This window comes from Corapipo altera, unplaced genomic scaffold (assembly GCF_003945725.1).
Source record: "Corapipo altera isolate COAL_440 unplaced genomic scaffold, ASM394572v1 201, whole genome shotgun sequence".
Classification (NCBI taxonomy): Eukaryota; Metazoa; Chordata; class Aves; order Passeriformes; family Pipridae; genus Corapipo; species Corapipo altera.
Window position 1 is genome coordinate 771,796 of NW_020884940.1, and position 18,995 is coordinate 790,790.

Here is an 18,995-nt window from a genome sequence, read left to right on the forward strand (position 1 = left end):
TAATAATAATAATAATAATAATAATAATAATAATAATAATAATAATAATAATAATCTGAGGGGGTTTTATATGGAGGTGTAAAGTCTGGAATTGGGGCTGGAAGGGATCAGGGGTGGTTTAACAGTCATTTAGAACCTGTAGCCACTCTGGCAACTGCTTGGCCTGTTATGAAAGTCTCATTTATAAAACCATGGGATGCTTTGGGTTGGGAGGGACCTTGAAGATCACCCAGTTCCTGCCATGGGCAGAGACACCTCCCACCAGCCCTGGAGGCTCAGGACCCCTCCAATGTCATGTGCTTGTGTTTTCCTCCCCTTGCACACCCAGGACAGGTGAGAAGCCCTTGTGTTCCCTGCAAACACCCTGCTCTCCCACATACCTTTGGAAAAGTATTATCCTGCCCCATCTCATGGAGTAAGGAGATCAGGGCAGGACAACAGGGCATTTTACCACCATCCTCACCTCATTAAGGTGCTGCCAGGCCTGCCAGCCCTCCTGTGGGTGTGCAGAGTTCCACATCCATGGTGGGGTTTGGCAGGAATTGATATTCAGGGGCAGCCCGAGCTCCAGTCTCTCCTCAATGAAAAGGCTGATCTGAATTTCAGGGGGAAGTTCTGCCTGTCTGGGGTCAGGTGCAGGGGGAGCAGAGAATGCAGGGAAGTGCTGAGCAAATAGCAGAAAATGTCTGGCATTAATATTCATTTGGTTGCTGGGAACCAATATATCCAATTTACCCCTGCTCAGAGCTCTGGGGTGTTTGGTTTTGTGAGCACCCCCCTTCTCCTGAGCACCTGCTTTCCTTTTGCTCACTGTGAGCTGAGATTTAATTTTTGGTGGAGAATTTGCCCTCAAAAAAATTAATTTCTGCCCCTCAACTGGATTTCTTCCCGTTGAGCCACATGGTACCCCCAAAAAAACACCTAATGAGGCAAAGAGTACAAATTTTGCCCTGTTTTGCCTTCTATGAGCATTGACACTGACCTTGCACAGGTCACTCTGTGAACTCCAAGGAGGATCTGCAGTTGGAAGTGCAGTTGGAAGCACCAGCACTCCTGGAATTCTCTCTGGAAGAAATTAATAACTCTGGGTTAAAAAGAAATCAGTGAATTCTGAGATCCCTGTTGAAGGACAGGCATTAAGGATGGAATTCCCTGAGTAACTATTGGAGCTGGAGCTGGAGGGGGTTCTCCCTTCTCTGTGACTGCCCAGATCCCACTGAGGTCCCCAAGATCTTCCCTCAGTATCCCAAAAAGGTGCTGATGGATGTTGCCTCACCCTTGGTCACCATTCAGTGCCCTCCAAAGGGACTGACACTGTGCAGGCACCTCCATCTCCCCTGACCTGCACCAGAACCTCCCCTGGACTGACCCAAACCTGTTTCCCACCGGGAGTGAGAAACTTTGGGGGACACAAATTCCCGGATCCATCTCCGTGGGGTTCAGAGGGCTTGGTTGCATTTTGCCAATTCCTCCTCCTCGTGGAGAGGGGGAGGGTTTTCCCTGAGTCCATCCTGTGGCTTTTCACTCCCAGCTGAACACCTGCTGCTCTTTTTTTTTGCCCTTCCAGCCTACCAGCTGTTCCGGTGCCAGCCTCCCACCATGGTCCCCAACGCCGAGATCATCACTGAGAACGAGGAGTTCAACATAGGTAACCTCTCCTCACCCTCCCATCCCTCCTTCCCCCCTCTCCAGCTGCTGGGAATGCCCTTGGGAACACACCCCCCCCCACCAGGAGCTGTGCCTGACCCTGCCCAACACCAGCACCGACCTGGAGTCAAACTGCTCCCGTTGTCCCGAGGCTTTTGGGACTTTTCCTGTCCCTCTCAGCACAGCTTTGGCTTTTGGGAGAGTGTTTGGGAATGCTCAGGAATCTTTGGCACACTCACAGTTTTCAGGTGTTTCTCACAGAGCCTTGTGTGGAAGCTCAGAGGCCTTTATTCCTTTATTTACCAAGAACCTTTTCAGCCACATCCACGATGCTCTTTGTGGGTTTTCTGGGTGTTGCTCACGGTTTCAGCCACGTTTTAAGTGTCTGCAGCCACTGAAGTAGCCAAGATTTTTCTTAAAGGGAAGGGATTTTTCTTGGAGGGAAGTCTCCACCTGAAATAACTTCACAAAATCGTGACAGTCCCAGTGTCACCAGCTCATCCCAGTGGGATTCCAGCGTGCCTCTTATTTCTGTAATTACACCTTTTATTTCTGTATTTACACCTTTTATTTCTGTGTTTACACCCTTTATTTCTCTATTTGTACCTTTTATTTCTGTAATTACACCTTTTGTTTCTGTAATTACACCTTTGATTTCTTTGTTTACACCTTTTATTTCTGTGTTTACACCCTTTATCTCTGTGTTTACACCCTTTGTTTCTGCCTGTTCTCAGTGGCAGAGGCACAGCCAAGAGGTCTCTGCAGCCCAGGGTTCCCCCATCCCAGGGCACGGTTCAACCTGGATGAATTCCATGATCTTTCCCTTGGGTTGAAGTGGTTTTTGCCCCTGTCTGCAGGTGACATAGTGAGGTACAGGTGCCTGCCCGGCTTCACCCTGATTGGAAATGAAATCCTGACCTGCAAACTCGGCACTCACCTCCAGTTTGAGGGGCCTCCTCCCACGTGTGAAGGTAAAGCTGGGGGTGCCCAGGGTGGTGGTCCCACAGTCTCTGCACTTCCCTGCCCAGGGATTGTTCCCAAGTGGGGGGATGGCTGAGGGAGGGAGCTGGGGGAGGTTTCCTTGCACATTCTGCATCTTTGGGGTGAATTCTCCCCATCTCCAGGGTCCCAGGAGTGCTAAACCTCCCATCAATACCTTGTGAGGAGGGAGGTGAGACCCCCCCTGTGCAGGGCAGGGCTGAGCTCCTTGGCTGGGCTCCCACAGCACCCAGTGAGCAGCAGGGAGAGGGTGACTGGGGGGTTTGGTGCAGCAGCTCTGATAAACCATGAGGGAAGGTTCAGAGAATCACAGAACATCCTGAGCTGGAAGGGAACCCCAAGGACCATCCAGTCCCACCCCTGGCCCTGCCCAGACACCCCAAAAATCCCCCCCTGTCCCTGAGAGGATCATCCAAACCCTCCTGGAGCTCTGGCAGCCTCGAGGCAGTGACCAAACCCCAGGGAGCCTGTTCAGTGCCCAAAGTGTTCCAGTTCCTGTTCCTCCACCCCTTGCTGGCTCCAGGGATTCTCTGGGATCTCCACATGGTGTGGGGGGGTTGCCTCGTGCTGGGTACCCCTGGATTGTACCCCAAGTGTTCAGGGAGGCACTTGGAGCTTGTCCTGCCCCGAGCAGTGCTGGGACACTGCTGCACTCTCCAGGCCACTGGAGATGTCCTTCCCTTGGGAAGGGGAGGAGTGCTGGGCTACCAGAGCCACAGGAACAGCTGGAGGAGGAGCAGGCAGAGAATCCTGCAGGAACAGCTCCTCAGTCAGTGCCACGGAATGTCTGACACAGGAGAGGAATGAAAGGCCCAGCACGCTGGTTGTACACCTTGCTGCTGCTCAGGAGGGATCCCAGAGATACTTCCCTGCTCCCATGTTCCTTTTTTTATCCTCTGCCTTCCTGCTGGGGCTTTTGTTCACTCCAGCAGCGATTATTTCATCTCCTTCATTCCCTCCTATCTGGACATTTTTACCATATAATGGGATATTTTTCTATGGCTTTATTCTCTCTGAAAAAGCACGAGCTGAAGGAGAGAAAGGGAGGTCATTCAATTATTTACTGGTGGTTGTTAGCCTGGGGGTAAAGGGACTGCTTAAATTACATCTGGCCACCAATTTCTAGAGGTCAAAAAAATCACTGATGGGATTAAGGATTTGGAAAGAATACACTGTTCTTTCTGGGTACTTCTGGCTATTTTCTATTCATGGGAGCCCAGCGTTTGCACTGGGGTTTAGTGGCAATTATGGATAAATAAAGATCCCTTTCTTTATGCTTTCTGCTCCCCCTGTGTGTTTGCCCCCTCTTTTGGGGTATTTTCGTTGGCCTTTTTTTCTGTAGTGCTTTCAGCTGGGTTTTGTATTTCCAGGAGCTGAATGGGGTGTAGTGATTAGAGGAAGGAGTTGGAGTTCTTATGTCCCAGATAACGACTCCGTGGGTGACCTGGGATAAACCTGTAGTTCCACACTTTGTTCTAACCCAGGAGAGAGAGTTTCCAGGGATTCCTGGGGAGCCTTTTGTCCCTCAGGGACAGTTGTTTGGTTGTGGGGCTGCTCATTTTGAAAGGGATGTTGAAAAGCTTTGTTTACACTGTTGCTTTTTGCCCCTTTCTTTGAATGGGACAGTTGTCAGGATTTGTGGGACCACAGCCCAGATCAGGCTCTGGGGGTTCTCCATGAGCCCCAGGGGCCAAGGTGTGCAGAGCTGTGCTCTGCCTCAGCCTGGCTCATCAAGACAGACCTTCTTGGCCACAGTATCTTGTATTTTCATCCTCCCTCTGACAAATAGGAAAATTGAGTTTGTGTTGTCTCTCCTCCACGTTTCCTGCAGTTCACTGCCCCATGAACCAGGTGATGACAGACTCCACTGGTGTGATTCTCAGCCAGAGCTTCCTGGGGAGTTACCCCCACTTCCAGACCTGTTCCTGGGTGGTGAAGGTCGAGCCTGGGTACAACATCTCCCTCACCATTGAGTACTTCCTCAGTGAGAAGCAGTACGACGAGTTTGAGATCTTTGATGGTAAGAGATCCACCCCCTGGACCTGGGGGGTTGGAACTGGGTGATCTTTAAGGTCCCTTCCAGCCCAAACCACCCCGTGATTCTGTAATTCCGTGACTTGGTGGCAGTCAAGGGGGAAGGAAAGGAATGGCAGAGGTTTGTTAGTGGTTATCCCTGTTCCCAGAGCACTCCAAAGTCAGCTTCCCACTGCACTGCCTGTAACCTTCTGCTGAACTTGGAGCTCCTCCTAAGCCTCATCGATTCTCTGCATAAGAAAACATCAGTGATTTGATTTTTGGATGGATCTAAAGCGTTTTTCGAAGGGGCAGGAGTTAGCGAGCTCCCGGGAGAAATGGGAGCAGAGATTGCTGCCAGGGATGAGCTGGGAAGGTGGGAATTCTCATCCCTGAAGACCAGGCAGCCCAAATTCTCTAGGCCCATGAGTTCCCAGGATTGGAGAGGGATTTCAGGCCTGGAGGGGGGATCTGTCAGCATTCCCAGGGAAGCAGCTCCATGACCAGTGCAGAACACGAGTGCTGTGCTGGTGCTCCTGGAGCTGCCCTCTGGGACCTGAGCCCGAGGCATCTTGCCTGGAGCAAATCCTGGTCTTCCTGTGATCAGCTGGGCTTCATTTGCCATGGGGTTCCCAGGAGCCAGTGCCAGCCCTGCCAGACTCGTGTTCCCGGGATCACAGCGACGGCTCCGGGCGGCGACTCCTCAACGCTCCCATTCCAAAGGACCACGAGTGACTGTGTCAGCCCTGACTTTTCCCTGTTCCCTCCTTCCCCCCCAGGTCCCTCTGGCCAGAGTCCCCTGCTCCTGTCTCTGAGTGGGAACTACTCAGCCCCTCTGACCGTGACCAGCAGCGGGAACAACGTCTTCCTCCGCTGGTCCTCGGATCACGCCTACAACAGGAAAGGCTTCAAAATCCGCTACTCTGGTGAGCTCCCAGCAGGGCTGAGGGGGCTCCTCCTCAGCCAGGGGTCTCCACAAAGTTCCTGCAGAGGGACACAGACCATCTGTGAGGGCAGAAGCTGCCAAGGAAAGGCAGGTTGTGCCCAGGAGAAACCTCGAAGCCTTGGCTGGTTTCTCCACCACTCTGAAGAATCAGAACCAAAATTAAAGAGTCATGACCAGGAGAAAGTCCAGGAAGAAACCTTGAAAAGCTTTGTTTGCATTGTTGCTTTTTGCCCCTTTCTTTAAATGGGTCAGTTGTTGGGATTTGTGGAAACACAACCCAAATCAGGCTCTGGGGGTTCTTTAGTTGGCTTCTCAGCTGTTCCTCAGAATCAGAACAAGGATGTAGAGTGCCATTGATTCCAGAGGGGAGTTGGATTGGATATTGGAAAAGGCTTCCTGATGAAGGGGTGGTCAGGCATTGGAATAGGCTGCCCAGGGAAGTGGTGGAGTCACAGCCCTTGGAAGTGTGCAAAAAATGTGTAGATGTGGTACTTGGGGACCTGGTGTGGTGGTGGGTTAATGGTTGGACTCGATGCCCTTTGAGGTGTTCTCCAGCCTTGATGATTCCATGATTGTATAGATGAGGTGGCTCTGGATCTGGATGAAGGAAACCCATCCCAAAGATTGCTGTGTTCCTGAATTATCATGTGCTCTCGTTGTGAGATGTTGGAAGATGAACATCCCAAAACATCAGCACTTGTGTCAGGAGCTGCATGAGGCACAACTTCCCTGTGGTTGATGGTGTCACACGTGGTTAAACACACTGTGCTCAGGTGTTCTCCTCCAGCTCTTGGGAGCAGGACCAGGGGCTCTTGGTTGCTCACTCAGCACAAACCCACTGCTGAAGAGTGAATATTTACTGGGAACTCCTTCAAATGAGTTACTGTGTTTCAGAACTTGGCAAATCTTAATTAATGGAAGTTATAAAACCAGGTTGAGAACTTGCCAGTATGTCCTAAATAAATAATGACTTTACTCAGTAAATGAATTAAGTAATATTTAATTATCAGAAATTAGTCTTTATTTCCAGAGCTGAGTGAAACTTGGACTGGAGCCCCTTTGACTTTGTGTTTATCCATCACAGATCTGGCACAGCCTCAGGTCGGGGTGTAAGTCCCGAAAACGGGAAGGGAATTCCCTTGCTGCTGCCCCATCCAGGGGTTGATTTCTTTTCTCCTGCCCCTCTCCAGCTCCTTACTGCAGCCTCCCCCAGCCCCCAGCCCACGGGATGATCCTGAGCCACACCGGGCTGAGCCCCGGCAGCTCCGTCCGCTTCGGCTGCGACTCCGGGTACCGCCTGGCCGGGCACAGCACCAGCACCTGCACCCAGCACCCCCAGGGCTACTTCCACTGGAGGGAGGCCATCCCTCTGTGCCAAGGTGAGAGCACTGAGCTGTTATAAAGATCCAGCAGCTACGGGGAGGATGGGGGAGAAGGCGGTCAAATTACAAAAATATCAGAATTCCTCTAATTCCCTGTTGAGTTGGGCATGCAGGTGGGCACTGAGGGGTGATCCTCGTGTGCAGGTCCTTGGGAGTAGATGGGCAAAGAGGGAAGGGAGTAAGTGTTTGGGGGCATTGAGAATGGGTGATTAAAAAATCGTCTGTGTGAAGGATCCCAGGGCAGAAGTGTTTGAACCCTCGGCGACCACACAGCCAGGCCTTGGTTGAGAGTGGGAGAAGCTGTTGCTTGGGAGGATCTGGAAAGGCCTGGGAGGATCTGGAAAGGCTTGGAAGAATCTGGAAAGGCTGCCAGGAGTAGGGATCCTGCTCTGTTTTAGTGGCTGGAATTTCCTTCAGTAATTCTGGAAGTGCCCTCTTAGGTCTGTTTGTGTCAATGGGGGGTGAGAAATTTCTGAGGGTTCACATGGTTCCTGTTGGCTTCATCTAAGATTTAGGCATGTGGTTGTTCTTTCCACATTTCCTCCTAATTAACCATAATCTCTGTGACATGTCATGCCCAGCATGGAGCAAATTCCAGGCAGGGGAGGGATGGGGGACAGGGCACTGTGCCCCGGCGGGGTTTTGCTTCTGTTCCGTCCCGTTCTCTCTCTGTTCATTTTCTGATTGCACCTTTTTCTGCACCCGCCAATCATCCCCGTTCCTTTGTGCTGCTAAAATGCCCATCTTTATTCTGATGAAGCCTTTCAGTGTCTTTGAACATTCATCCATGTTCCAAGGGGACCGAGCGCTGGGGATTAATATTGCATCGACTTCCCTGGAAACCAGCCAGGGAACAGAGACAGCACAGGCACCACCAGCTCACTGCAGTGTCTGCACTGCTGGCCAGGCCAGGCTGGAGGGAAAAGTGGGATTGTTTAGTGTGGGAGGTACCAAGAAGCCCTGAAAAAAATCCTTTCTGTGCTCCTGAATCGCTCGGGCCCTTCGGGAGTTGCACCTCTGAAGGGTGACTTTGTGCCGTGGCTGCTCGTTTCCCTTTGGAGTTGATTTAGATGTGAGTGGAAAGCAATAAATCGAAATCCTGCTGCCCCATCCCGCTGGCAAAGGGGAGCTGGGAAGCTGGGCACGGGCTCAGGTAGGGATTTAGCCTCCCTGAAAACAGGATGGGGCAAAGCCAAGTGCTGGAAGGAGCAGCTGAGCAGCACAGCGAGGGCTGTCATGGCAACTGTGCCTCCCTTAGCCCAGAGTAAGGGATCCCTCTGATTTACTGCATCTTTTTTTTGAAGGAGAATCATGTAATCCAGAACAGGTACAAGTGCTGCTCAGCTTCACTGCCTTGCAGTGCTGCTGGAATGTCACCTGAGCCTCGTGTGCAGCTCCAAAAGCTGGATTTACTTCCAGAGGGGTAGTGCTGTGTGGGGACTGGGTTTTAAAATGGGAAGGAGGGGAGCAGATCCAGGGGGGATGTGTGGGGAGGTTGGGAGAGGATGTGCCAGGATGGGGTGACCCTGACAGCCGGGGTTCAAAGCAGAAACAAGTCCCTGAGCAGCAGTTCCCAGGTCAGCAGGGAGGGACTCAGAGCCAGACCATCCATGGCTTGTCCCTACCAGGCCTGGAAATGTTGGGAAGCTCCTGTGGTGTTGCTGAGCACCCCAAATCTGCACTGTGGGCAGGGATTTCCCATGGGAGCTGCACTGGGAGCACCAATTCCCATCCTGCACCTTCAGCTGAAGGTGTGACATGTCAGGAGCACGATGGGCACAATCCATGGTGCCACTCCATGGCAGAGAAAGAATTTGGGGACTGATTCCCAGCATTTCAGGTGGGCTCCTGATTCAGTTTCCCCTTGGGAGGGGTGTGTGTCCCCACTGACTATGCAAAGAGCACCTTGGTCAGGGTCTTGGTGCTGGGTGTCCCTCTGGAAGAGCCTGTCTTCCTCCAGCAAGGAGAACTTGCTGGGCATGTTAGATCCTGAGGCTGAAAGAAGCCCTTGGGGCAAGTCACCCTTTGTGTTTCCTTGGATTTCTGTCAGGAATCTTAACCCTGGCCAGTGCCTTGGGATGGGTGAGTGAGCAGCAGTGAGCCAGAGCTGGAAGAGAATTGGTGGAGGAGCAGCTCCCCCCCAAGGCCTGGAGCAGTGGCCAGGGCTGGCTCCACTTTTCCTTCAGCTACATAAAATCCAACATCCTTTTTTTTTTCCCCCCCAGATTGCTCTCTCAAAGCCAACTGGCAGTCTCTTGTTTTGGGCTGTGCTCAAATTCTCATCCTTTCAGGTGGCCGGGACCTCCCAGCAGAGATTTGGGAATGGCATAAATTGCCCCCCAGTCAGCCGTGGCAGGAGGAGGGGAACTGGGGTGCCCATAAACACTCGGTCTGGTTAACAAGTGCCATTTCCCAAAGCTCCTTTCTGCCAGCTCATAATCCTCTCCCCCTTCCCCATCCCCTCTGAATAATCTTTACTACGTGCTCCGTCCTCGCTGACATTTCTGGAGGCAGCAGAGAATATTCTGCAGGGAACAATCCTGCCTTGGCACAGAGGGGAGAACACTCCATGATCTAATACTGCCTTCTCTCTCTCTGCTGCCTATTTTTAAGCAGCTTTGTTTTTGGAATCCCAGCTGCAGCCTTGCTTTCCCAGCCTCTGTCCCTTCTCCCAGCAGACAAGAGTTCCTGCACCTCTGAGCCCCCAGAGCTGCCCCTTCTCCTTTTGCCCTGGATCCTGCTCTCTGTGGGTGACTCTGAGCCAAACACTGCTTTGATTTGCCCTGGAAGAACCTCTGCCATCCCTGGTTTTGGGGGATCCTGCAGGTTTATTGCCACTCCAAAAATCAAACATCTCTTGCTTTGTGTGGGCCTCTGTAAATAAAAACTTACTAATGTTTGCAGAGTGACAGAGAGTAGGTGTAAGTTGGATATTGGGAAGAAATCCTTCCCTGTGAAGGTGGGGAGGCCCTGGCACAGGTTGCCCAGAGAAGCTGTGGCTGCCCCATCCCTGGAAGTGTCCAAGGCCAGGCTGGACAAGGCTTGGAGCAACCTGGGCTAGTGGAAGGTGTCCTTGCCCATGGCAGGGGGTGGCACTGGATAGGCTTTAAGGTCCCTTCCAAGCCAACCCATCCTGGGATCCTCTGAAATGAAGGCAAGAGGGAGCTCAGCCTCTCTGAGCTGGAGCACAGCTGGCCCTGGGCTCCCTTCCCTCCCTGGGCCTCAGTTTCTTGGGGGCAAATAGAGGGGATGAGTTCTGGGGAAGGCTCAGGCTGCAGAAGAGAATGGAAGGGAGAAGGGAGAAGGTTTTGATGGGGGTGGTGACGTGGGAAGGGCTCAGCTTCCCCCCCAGCCCCCGTGGCTGGATGCAATGGAAAGGAATAACAGAACTGCGGGGTGGAAGGGAAAAGGTTGGACTTCCCAGGTCCCCTCTTTTCCCTGGGAATGAAATTGGTATTCAGTGTGGCTGCTTGTCTAGACACCCAGCCTTGGAGAGAGCTCCTGAGCCCGCCGGAGTGACATCCCTGTGATTATCAGCCCAGCCAGGGATGTGCCTGATCCTGCAGAACTGCTCACACCTCTGAGCAACACCAGCCCCTGCCAGCATGGGGGATCCTGCTCCAGCATCCCAGGAGGAGCAGGAGTGGGATAAAAGCTGCTTGGACCTTAGGGGAGTGGTGGGAAGCTCCGGGGCTGTGCTGCTGCTGCACACACTCATTTGGTGTCTCTTCTCCAGCTCAGTGGGGTCCCTGTCACCAGAGGGTCACTTCTCTAAGGTTGCTGGTTTTGCAGCCCTGGTTGTTGTGCAGAGGGAATGACAGGAAGGTGAATGTGTTGGAGTGTCAGCACTTGGGTCAGGAGACACGGGCTCAGCCTCCACCTCCTGCACGAGCTGAGCGGGAGCAGCTTGGGCTCCTCCGGGAGGGGATGGTTGTCCCTCGGAGCAGTTTGGAAATGCAGACAGGGGTGGGTTTGGTGTTGGCCTGCAGGGCTGTGCTCTGTGGCAGCTCCTGCTCCTCTCAGAGCCCCACAGAAGCATTGGCAGCCCACTGGCTGGTGGTCTCCCAGTGGAGCTTCCCCTTGGCCATCCCATCCTGTCCAGACGGCTCAGTTGGTCACCTCCAGCTCCAGCAAGATGGGCTTCCCCAGGGCCAAGGCCTGGAGAGGGATGGGAACCCACAGGGGGGGTTTGGAGGCAGGTCTGGGTTTGGTTTCCCAGCTCCTTTGAATGCTGAGAGAGAAGAGCAGCTGTGAGTGAGGGGCTCTCAGCGCTGCATTCCCAGGGGAGGGAAGGAGGGTGACAGGGCTGCTCGTGTCCTGCAGCAGAAGTGAATGTGGCTCTTCTCTGTCCCTCTGTGGGGCCTGCCTGTCCCCTCCCTGCCCTGTTTGGGGCTCCCCTGGCTGCAGAGCCCAGGGTTTCAGCAGGAGTGGTGCAGAGCCTCCTCTCCCAAGCACTTCCATCTCTTGGCTCTGTGCCCGTTTATCCATTTTTCCCCTGAACAACCCCCTCCTTTACCTCCTCAGCCGTAACTCTAAATTTAGCCTTCCTTCTGCCACAACATAATTACACAATTTGCTGCCTTATGTAATCCAGAAGTGCTCTTGGAGAGGGGTTTGGGGTTGTTGCTGCTGTGGGATGTAAATACAAAGCGTTCTCGCTATCTAATCCGTTATCTCTGTGTGAAAACTTTGGAGTGCTGTGTTGATGCATTTTGTGTTACAGATATTATGGAAAGTACAGCCAGAGTTCTCTTCCAGGAGAAATTGGAATTCAGTGTTGGCTTTGCTGTTACCCTACTGATAGGGTTGAAAATGTGATCCTCTGTGGAAGTGGACATTCCCTGCAGTTTCTGGAGCTGTTGTGAGAGTTCAGGAAGTGTTTGGGTGATACTCTCAGGCACAGGGTGTGACTTTTGGGGAGGGTCCTGTGCAGGGCTGAGGGTTGGACTCCATGATCCTTGTGAGTCCCTTCCAACTCAGCACATTCTGGGATTCTGTGAATAGGAGGGTTTGGGAGCTGTGCTTCGGGCTCGCCACAAATCCGGGATAAAACGGGAAGCTGACTGATTTCTGGGCTGTGGTTTTTTTTCCCCAGCTCTGTCCTGTGGAGTTCCCAGAGCCCCAAGGAACGGGGTTGTCTTTGGCAAGGAGTACACAGTGGGCACAAAGGCTGTGTACCACTGCAACCAGGGCTTCCAGCTGCAGCCAGGATCGGAGCCCAGCACCGAGTGCCTGCAGTCGGGGCAGTGGAGCAACGGGAACCAGCCCCCCCAGTGCGTGGGTGAGTGTGGGAACAGCACATCCCACTGGGAATTCTGGCTGTCCAGTCAGTGGTGTCTCCCACCTGTAGCATGGATGGCTTTGCCCCGTGGGTGTGGTTGTTCAGGACACCATGTTTCTGATCCTGAGCAACTGGATAAATGTCCCCTCTCGTGGGGTTTTGGTTTCCCACCTCTCCAGGTGGTGTCTCCTCACTGAAAACCCACCACACTCACAGAGTCACAGAGTCTGCTCAGCTGGGAGGGACCCACAAGGATCATCCAGTCCAACCCTCAGCCCTGCACAGGCCCATCCCCAAGAGTCACCCCCTGTGCCCCAGAGGATCAGCCAAACCCTCCTGGAGCTCTGGCAGCCTTGGGGCTGTGCCCACTGCCCTGGGGAGCCTGGGCAGTGCCCAACCACCCTCTGGGGAAGAACCTTTTGCTGAGATCCAACCTGACCCTGCCCTGACACAGCTCCAGCATTGCCTGGCTGCTGTCCCTGGTCCCCCCAGAGCAGAGCTCAGTCCCTGCCCCTCCTCTGCCCCTGCCCAGGAAGCTGGAACTGCACTGAGGTCTCCCCTCAGTCTCCTCTTCCCCAACTGAACACACCGAGTGCCCTCAGTGTCCTCACACAGCTTCAAATCAAGTCCCTTCCCATCCTTGTTGCCTCCTTTGGACACTGTAACAATCAAACACCCATTAACACCTTTTCCTGTCCCCTTTTCCCCCCCTGGCCCTGCACCCCCCATGTCCAGCCGTCGCCTGTCCCGACATCGGCAGCATCGCGGTGGAGCACGGCCGGTGGAGACTCACCTACGAGAGCCAGTACCACTACAACGCCCAGCTCATGCTCATCTGCGACCCTGGCTACTACTACACGGGCCAGAGGGTCATCAGGTGCCAGGCCAATGGCAAGTGGAGCGTAGGGGAGCCCATGCCCACCTGTAAAAGTAAGAGCAGGGGCACTCGGGGCAGGGTTGGTCTCGCAGGGGGTGGGGGGCCTGTTTTTTCCCTTTGGTGGGTGCAACCACACCACAGCCCTGGCTGCTCTTGGCAGCACCTGAGGTGGATGCACCAGAACTCTCTGTTAGAAGAGGGTTTGCATGCAGGGAGAGGTCAGGTCCTGATGTGATCTTGGTTTGATCCGAGTGGCTCTGGGTGAGCTCAAGCGCTCTGAGCTGTCGGGTCCCAGCAGCTTTGCTGTCACCACTGCCAGATGCTCTGAAGTTTGCTTTTAAGAAGGAAAAAAATAAAACCTGCTGGTGTAAAACCTCCCCTCTTCCCTCTCCATGCAAACACCAGGTTTACAAGGGTAGCGGTGTCACCCGTAAATCAAAACCACTCTGGGCAAACAAGCAGCTCTCAGTTGTTTTGCCACGACTGCTGTGCTTTGGATCTTCCCTTTTGTCAAAGGTGGAGGGTTTTTTTCCTCTCCAAGTGCAGACAGAGACAGAAAAACCTCTCCTTCCCTCCTGCCTCCCTTTGTTTGTGGAGATGTGACTGCGGGGTGGGTGACAGATGTACTTTTCCCCCCTGCCAGCTCTTCCGCCAGATCCGGGAGCAGGAGCCTGACCTCGTTTTATTCCCTCAGCCTTATTGCCACCTAAATTCAAATGACAGGATCTTGGCAGAGCACCGAGGTCACGAGCACCCAGTGTGAGTCCCTTGGCTTCCCGCTGAGGGCAGGAGCTCCGGAGGGTTTGCAGATCTTTGAGGCAGAGAAAATAAAGATTAAAAAAGAAGGAGCTGAAGTGTGTGGCTGGGAGCTGTGGCTGCAGGGCTCCAGCTGCTGCAAACTCACCTGGGTGTCCTCTGTGGGTCTCACCTTCAGGTGCCAACTCTGTCCTGGAGGTCACAGGGTGGGGGAAAAACTGGGTGTCACTTTTCATTGGAAGTTTTGTGCCATTTCAAGGTAACGCTGGACAAAAGGGCTTGGGAGAATTGGGATTGTTCAGCCTGGACAAGAGAAGGCTTTGGGGTGACCTGATTGTGACCTTCCAGTGCCTGAAGGGAGCTGAGAGGAAGGATGGAGGGAGACTATTTACAAGGGCCTGGAGGGACAGGACAAGGGGGAATGGCTTTAAGCTGGAAAAGGGGAGATCTGAGTGGGATATGGGAAAGGAATCCTTCCCTGGGAGGGTGGGGAGGCCCTGGCACAGGTTACCCAGAGAAGCTGTGGCTGCCCCATCCTTGGAAGTGTCCAAGGCCAGCTTGGAGCAACCTAGGCTGGTGGAAGGTGTCCCTGCCCATGGCAGGGGTGGAACAAGATGAACTTTCAGGTCCCTTCCATCCCAAACCATTCTGGGATCTTGTGATGTTGTGGAATTGCTACAAGTCAAGTTTCCCACTGCACCTGACAGTGGGTTAATGGTAGAAATATTCCTGTGTGAGAAACTTTCCGTGTGAAAAGCTCCTTTAGTTTCTTCCTGGCCTGTCTTTAGCACTCCCCTCGTGTCCTGAACATAAATATTAACAGCACTTGTATTTGTCACCTCGTCTAACACGGCTCTGAATTGTTATTTCTCATGTAACTATTTAATAATCTTTCCCACTCATTCCTTACTCCAGTAAGGAGTGACTGGGGGAGGTTCTTCCCAAACCAGCTGCTCCCAGCCTGGTTTTGCTCACGGTGCTTTTGGGATCTGTCCTAGTTATCTCCTGCGGGGACCTGCCGACGCCTCCCAACGGGAACAAGATCGGGACCCTGACCAGCTACGGGGCCACAGCCATCTTCTCCTGCAACACTGGCTACACCCTGGTGGGCTCCCGGGTCAGGGAGTGCATGGCCAACGGGCTCTGGAGCGGGGCAGAGGTCAGGTGTCTGGGTAGGTGTGGGGTTTGTTGGGAAAGAGCCCCGGTGGCAGCGTCCACGGCGTGTTAGAAAGAGTCCTGATGGTGTTTTGGGAGGGAATTGGGGGGTTCTGCTACTTGCTCCAAGCCAGGACTCAGGGCAGGGTCAGGTTGGATGTTAGGAAATGGTTCTTCCCCCAGAGGCTGGTTGGGCACTGCCCAGGCTCCCCAGGGTTTGGGCACAGCCCCAAGGCTGCCAGAGCTCCAGGAGGGTTTGGACAACACTCTGAGGGACAGGATGGGATTGTTGGGGTGTCTGTGCAGGGCCAGGGGTTGGACTGGATGATCCCTGGGGGTCCCTTCCCAATTCTGCTGGAGCTGTAGGGTTTTAAGTAGATCTAAAAAGGGAGCAGACTTTGATTCCTGACTGCTCAATAGACACAAGGTGCTCGGAGACCTGAGAGCTTTAAACTGGTGGTGTTTATTTATGGTTGCTCTGCTTTGGTTTATTTATGACAGCAGAGTCTGGAATTAACAGCCTCAAGCTGGAGGAGGACTGGTTAAATGGGATATTGGGAAGAAATCCTTTGCTGTAAGGGGTGGACCTGGGCACAGGTTGCTGTGAGGAAAGGCTGGGAAAATTGGGATTGTTCAGCCTGGACAAGAGAAGGCTTTGGGGTGACCTGATTGTGACCTTCCAGTGCCTGAAGGGAGCTGAGAGGAAAGATGGAGGGAGACTATTTACAAGGGCCTGGAGGGACAGGACAAGAGGGAATGGCTTTAAGCTGGAAAAGGGAAGATATGGGTGGGATATTGGGAAGGAATCCTTCCCTGGGAGGGTGGGGAGGCCCTGGCACAGGTTGCCCAGAGAAGCTGTGGCTGCCCCATCCCTGGAAGTGTCGAAGGCCAGGTTGGAGCAACCTGGGAGAGTGGAAGGTGTCCCTGGGTTGAAATGAGATGATCTTTAAGGTCCCTCCCAACCCCAACCATTCTGGGATTCTGTAATTCCCCAGAGAGTTTCGGGGGCGGGCGATGCCCTCGGGGGGCATCCGTGGTGATTCCCAGTGATTCCCAGTGATCCCCAGTGACTGTCCCTTCCCCCCAGCTGGCCACTGTGGCGTTCCCAGCCCCATTGTGAACGGGCAGATCAACGGGGAGAACTACAACTACCGGGGCAGTGTGGTGTACCAGTGCAGCCCCGGGTTCCGCCTCATCGGCATGTCCGTGCGCATCTGCCAGCAGGACCACCGCTGGTCCGGCAAGACCCCTGTCTGTGTGCGTAAGTATGTGGGCACCTTGGCACCTCCCTCCGGCCCTAGGGGTGGCCAGAGGGCAGGAGGAAGGGTGGGAGGCCATGTCAGGGGCACCCCAAACTCCTGTACCCTCCCAGAGACCCTCAGACCCCCCCCTGCCCACAGAGGCAATTGCTGGAGGAACAGTCGTCCTGGCACGTGCAGTGCTGGGGCTAGGGGCACTGGGGGGGTTAAGGGCACCCCTAGAGAACCCCCCAGGCACCTCCAAACACTCTAGAGACCCCCGAAGAGCACCTCAGAGCACCTGACACCTGCAGCACTGCAGGCCTCTCTGCCTGCTCATTTTCCAGCCCTGTCCTGCCATCAGCTTGCATAAGGAATAAATTGCCATCCCTGTGGCACAGTCCAGCCTTGGCAGCCAAATGTGTTATGGATCTTTAGTGGGGGTTTCATCTTCCCCTCAAGCTTCTCCTGGCACTGGCAGCTGCACAGCAAAGCTGTACTGATGGGCCATTACCCCTTTTCAGCATGACAATAATCAATATGGCTTTGTCCTCAGCTGTCACAGGGTGTCACATCCCTTAAGCAGCCAAAAAAAGCTCTTGATGGTTTATCCTGACTTTTCTTTTGTGCAGTGGAACTCGCTGCTGGGCTGGAATCAGGGGCTGTGTCCTCCCTGTGTCACCAGCAGAGTGGTCCAGGCACTTTCCAAAAGCACTTGGAATTTTGGAATTGGCTGTGCTTCCTGCTGCTCCAGCCTTTGCCTCTCCCCATCCCTGGGTGTTGCCAGAGCAGCTCAGACAGGACCCTGCACATTCCACCTCAAACCAACATCAGCCCCAGGAAGAACTACACAAAACCCCACATTCCAGAGCTTTGGAAATCAAGGTTTCCCCCCAAAGTTTTTCCTACTTAAAGCAGGCAGATTTAACCTTTCCAGGCCATATGCTAGAAACCTGATTTTTCTCATATTTTTTTCCTCTCTTTTAGCTCTCCCTCCAGGTGTAACTTTTTACTGCAGTGAGCAGAAACCTGACTGGCAGCGGGGAGAGAGGGGGGAGCAGCAGGTTTTGTGATGGTGTGTGATGCCCAGAGTGATGGGAGGCAGTAGATGAAGAGCAGGAGCTGGGATTTTTGAAGAGGAGCTCTGGGGGATTTATGGTGTCAGTCAGTGGGATACTGGCACTCAGTGCTCAGAGAGTGATGCAGAGAATCCCTCCTGCCAGTCAAATGAACAAAGACCCCGTGCTCTCCACTTGAGTCACTATTTCAGCAGAGCTGGTCCCAAACCTTTGAAGGCAGTGCAGGTTTCAGGATTGATGGGGGTGGGTTTTTTTAATGCTCTCTGACCTCGAAGACTTTTTCTGACGTGTGATAAACGAAGTCTCCAGTTTCTCTTAAGTTTTTGAATAGGAGTTTATTATCTGGTAAAAGCAAGCACAGCCAGCTGGGTGACAGAAATGGGGACAAGTTTCCCAAATCTGCACACACCTACCACAGTGTACATTTGGCATTTATCTCAGCTGCTTCGTGCATATTAATTATCTCATATACATATACATTTTACAGGTTTTTTGCTAAGTATTTAATATATGGGTTTTCTTACAGCTAAAGCTAAATTATTATCTCTACAACCGGTCGCAATTCCTGCATTCTTGGACAAACAGATGCCTAAAAGATTTAAAGTTCTACCATATTTTATTCTTAGGATAGTAGGGAGGTTTTAGGGCCCCTTGACCTTCTAAGGGTCTGTTTTATGTCTTTATTGGGTTGTAATTAAGTTTCACAATCTGTTTGTTTTATTTTGATGTCATCACCCATTTGTTTCTCGAATCACAGTTATTTATCACAAACGGATGATCCGCCTTCTTCCAGGGGAGAAAAAAAAATAAAATTAAAAAAAAATAGGTAATATCTCCACTTTCTGCTTGTAGCCATCACCTGTGGGCACCCTGGCAACCCTGCCAACGGCCTGACCCAGGGCACTCAGTTCAACCTCAACGACGTGGCCAAGTTCGTGTGCAACCCCGGCTTCCGCCTGGAGGGAGCATCCCAATCCCAGTGCCTGGCCAACGGCCAGTGGAGCAGCACCCTGCCCTCCTGCCGTGGTGAGTGCTCCAGGAAGGCTGGGGAGGGCAGGGCTGGGCCTTCCTCCCCGGCTTCTCTGAGTTCCTAACCCCCAGAAATTCCTGCCGGCCAAACCTGGAGTGTCCGAGCGGTGCCTGAGCTCCGAGGGCCGGGGGGGAATCTCAGGGAACAAAGCTGCTTTTACCCTGGGGCTTTTCTCTGACCCTGCCCAGCCCTGCATCCTCCAAGCCATTGAGGTGTGGGTGGTAAGTGGGGAGGACACCAGGAAATCCCAGCTCAGCCCTGGTGACCCCAGAGCAGTTTTACTCCAACCCCCCCAGTTTTGTGCAGAGCCCTTTTTCGTGCTGGGCTGCCCAACTTCCACTGGGATCAGCACTGAGGTTCACTTATCAAATTCCCTCCCCTCCCTGCACTCCCTCCCTCTGTACTCCCTCAGTCCAGTATCTCTGTCGATGCTGTTGCTGTGTCGGTCAAAGAACTGGTGATTCCCAACTGGAGAATGGATGTCCCAGATTGGGATCACTTTATTCCTAACTGGTTAATGCACATCCCAGTTTGGGATCACTTATTCCCAACTGGAGAATGTATGTCCCATTTTGGGATCACTTACTCCCAA

General features: G+C 53.2%; 1 protein-coding gene across 2 annotated transcripts in view; it reads left to right on the forward strand.

The window, feature by feature from the left end:
• Positions 1-18,995, forward strand: part of CSMD2 (CUB and Sushi multiple domains 2) — a 252,563-nt gene that overhangs the window by 208,141 nt on the left and 25,427 nt on the right. For both annotated transcript variants that reach the window (XM_027661147.1, XM_027661148.1), the window contains 10 exons: positions 1,568-1,648; positions 2,505-2,618; positions 4,478-4,666; positions 5,439-5,585; positions 6,796-6,984; positions 12,083-12,268; positions 13,004-13,198; positions 14,900-15,073; positions 16,144-16,317; positions 18,226-18,399. In XM_027661147.1, the coding sequence (XP_027516948.1) occupies positions 1,568-1,648; positions 2,505-2,618; positions 4,478-4,666; positions 5,439-5,585; positions 6,796-6,984; positions 12,083-12,268; positions 13,004-13,198; positions 14,900-15,073; positions 16,144-16,317; positions 18,226-18,399 (1,623 nt within the window). The remainder of the gene's footprint in view (positions 1-1,567; positions 1,649-2,504; positions 2,619-4,477; positions 4,667-5,438; positions 5,586-6,795; positions 6,985-12,082; positions 12,269-13,003; positions 13,199-14,899; positions 15,074-16,143; positions 16,318-18,225; positions 18,400-18,995) is intronic.